The sequence below is a fragment of the Anastrepha ludens genome, chromosome 4 (genome assembly GCF_028408465.1).
Source record: "Anastrepha ludens isolate Willacy chromosome 4, idAnaLude1.1, whole genome shotgun sequence".
Taxonomy (NCBI): Eukaryota; Metazoa; Arthropoda; class Insecta; order Diptera; family Tephritidae; genus Anastrepha; species Anastrepha ludens.
The window spans coordinates 90,877,795-90,880,363 of NC_071500.1; the positions used below are offsets into that span (position 1 = coordinate 90,877,795).

The 2,569-nt window shown below is 39.7% G+C and overlaps 1 protein-coding gene across 1 annotated transcript; it reads right to left on the minus strand.

Annotated features, from left to right (window-relative positions):
• Positions 1–1,061: 1,061 nt before the first annotated feature.
• On the minus strand, positions 1,062–1,837 carry LOC128862053 (uncharacterized). The gene has a single exon (XM_054100454.1). It carries the CDS (start codon positions 1,751–1,753, stop codon positions 1,424–1,426), a length of 330 nt encoding a protein of 109 aa, XP_053956429.1. The 5' UTR covers positions 1,754–1,837; the 3' UTR covers positions 1,062–1,423.
• Between the last annotated feature and the right edge of the window lie 732 nt (positions 1,838–2,569).

Sequence of the window (2,569 nt, forward strand, 5' to 3'; positions counted from 1 at the left end):
GGCTGAGCTGTTCAAACATGGCGGCGAGAAGCTGGTAAGGTGGAGCTTCTATACAGAATATAGTCGGATGAAAGCATGCCTGCCGATTGGAATTTAAGTGTGCTCTGCTCAATCCATAAGAAGGTTGATCCTGCAATCTGTACCAATTACCGCGCAACTAGTCTTCTAAATATCGCCTATAAGGTTCTAGCGAGCGTATTGTGTGAAAAGCTGAAGCCTACCATCAACCAATTGATTGGACCTTATCAGTGTGGCTTTATACCAGGACCAAATATCTCTACCATCGATCAAATATTCACAATTCGGCTATGCAAGGTGGGGTTGCTCAATACCAGCAGTGACATCAAAATTGGAATTGATACCTAACGGTGTTTCAGATAGGGTGACTCGCTGCCGTGTGACTTCTTTAACCTCATGTTGGAAAGGATCGTGCGAGCCGCAGAACTTTATCGCTCAGGCACAATTTTTAATAAGAGCGCACAATTGTTGACGTATGCCGATCATATTGACATCATCGGCCTTAACAGCAGCGCTGTTAGTTCTGCCTTCTCCAAACTGGATAAAGAGGCAAAGCGAATGAGTCTGGTGGTGAACGAGGACAAAACGAAGTACCTCCTGCCATCAAACAAACAATCGGCGCGGTGACCCAACGTGCACAAATTTTTATTGTGACAACACGCCACGAAAGAAAAGAATTTGTTAAGCATCGAGATGTAAAACTGTTCCACTAAGACAAATTTTATGAGCTAAACAAAAATCATTCATTAAGAGTTGATAATATCGCCTTAACGGTGAAAAACGAACGCGATATGCATACCAATGTTGCTGGGATGAGAAAAAACTCAAAGTTAAGTGAAAAGCAGTGAATTAATGCAATTCCCCAGCAAGAGGAAGCCGGTGAATGTTGTAGGTGAGAACAATAACTTAAAACAAGGCAAGCTTTCCCGAAAAATTTTAAATTAAAAAACAAACGTTTTTTTGTTTTTCTTTTTTTTATTATTGTATTTTATACAATTTCGTATGTAAATATATCAAAAAATATATATGTACATCTATATATTTTGTTACTTAAAAACTAAATGGAAGACAAATGATTTGTAAAAATTAAAGCTACTGAACATCGACAATGCGCTCGAAGTAGGCCAGCTCACGGCTTGTTCCCACCAAAAAAAAAGCAGGAACTCGCACGCAAACGAATTATGGGCACTAACTAGCATCGACGATCGATTGTTGGCAGTTCGACTGCATCACACGCGTACATACGCTAAGCTATACCATAAACTATTAAAGCTGTGAAAAGCGTTTCTTGTGGGAGTGTAGCGGTGCAATTTATGGACGTACCAGGTCCTTGAAGGCACTAGCGGCTTGCCAGTAGGATATGCAGACAGACATTCACGAATATCAATCAGCAGTCGTCCAATGATTACTCAGCAGCGTTCGCCCTATTAGCTGCAGCCTGCAACTCAGCCAATTCATTCAGATCATTCTCATACTCTTCTACGCTAAATGTTGAGGATGTGGTCAGTATGCTGTAGTTGAGCGTAGACTCCTCCGCCTGTTTGCTGTTACGCTGCTCCGCCACTTTCTGTGATGTAATGCTTTTCTTGCCCAATGATGTTGATGGCTTGAAGACACGACACAATAACTTGAAGGCCTTTTTCAGCGTCTTACCCGGTGTGTAGTGCGGCTTGTTGACACTTTGCTCAGCCCAAGTATTGGCATTGCTAGCGTTCAGTGGCGTAGTGTAAGACATTTCTGTTTTCTTTTTCTGTATTTAGAATTTTACGATTTTTGCAAGAAAAGCTGGGAGCTCTTTACTTTGTAGTTTGTTGCTGCAATGCAATTCCACGAATGATGTTCTGTGACTTCAAGCACCGGCTTTTTATACGTTTGCGCAGGCGCAAAACATCCCTTGTTGGAGCCAATGTAGAGAGATCAAAAAACAAACCTTTTTTTTTTGTTTGCCTTCTTTTGTTAGTGTGTTTTGAGAGTTTTAGGGAGCCATTAAGCATACTTTTTTCATTTAAGCACTTGACTGCATGCTGCACTGCGAAGTGGAATACACCACTTAGTAATGACATATGTATATGTATATGTACATATGTATATGTGTGTATGTATGGCTCTACTTGTATGTATCAGATCTATTTGTACGCACAAGTACATATGTGCATATGTAGACATATTTTCAGAGTCGGAAAACAATCTGAAATGCAATGTACATTTCAATTACATTATACGAGTCCGTTTGTGCGTACAGTCGACTCTCGTTAATTCGAAATTCGAGGGACTCTTAAAATATTACGAAGTACCGAGTGTTTGAAATATTAAATGGTTCGAAATTTTTTGAGAGAAAATAAATAAAACTTCGAATTATCAAGTGATTTTATTTAACTGCTAATGTTTTACATAGGTATACAAACTTTTCAATAATTTTTCTAAGGAGAAAAAGTGCCAAATATGCTGACTCGTCAATTTCGTTTTGTAGACAAAGGCGTTGTAAGTTATCGAATGGGGCTCTTGCTACCTTAACTGACACCTCTGCCAAAGGTTCTGAAGTATCGTCTTC

Coding starts and splice junctions, on each gene's coding strand:
- LOC128862053 (XM_054100454.1), bottom strand. CDS start 1,753: ATGTCTTACACTACGCCACTGAACGCTAGCAATGCCAATACTTGGGCT.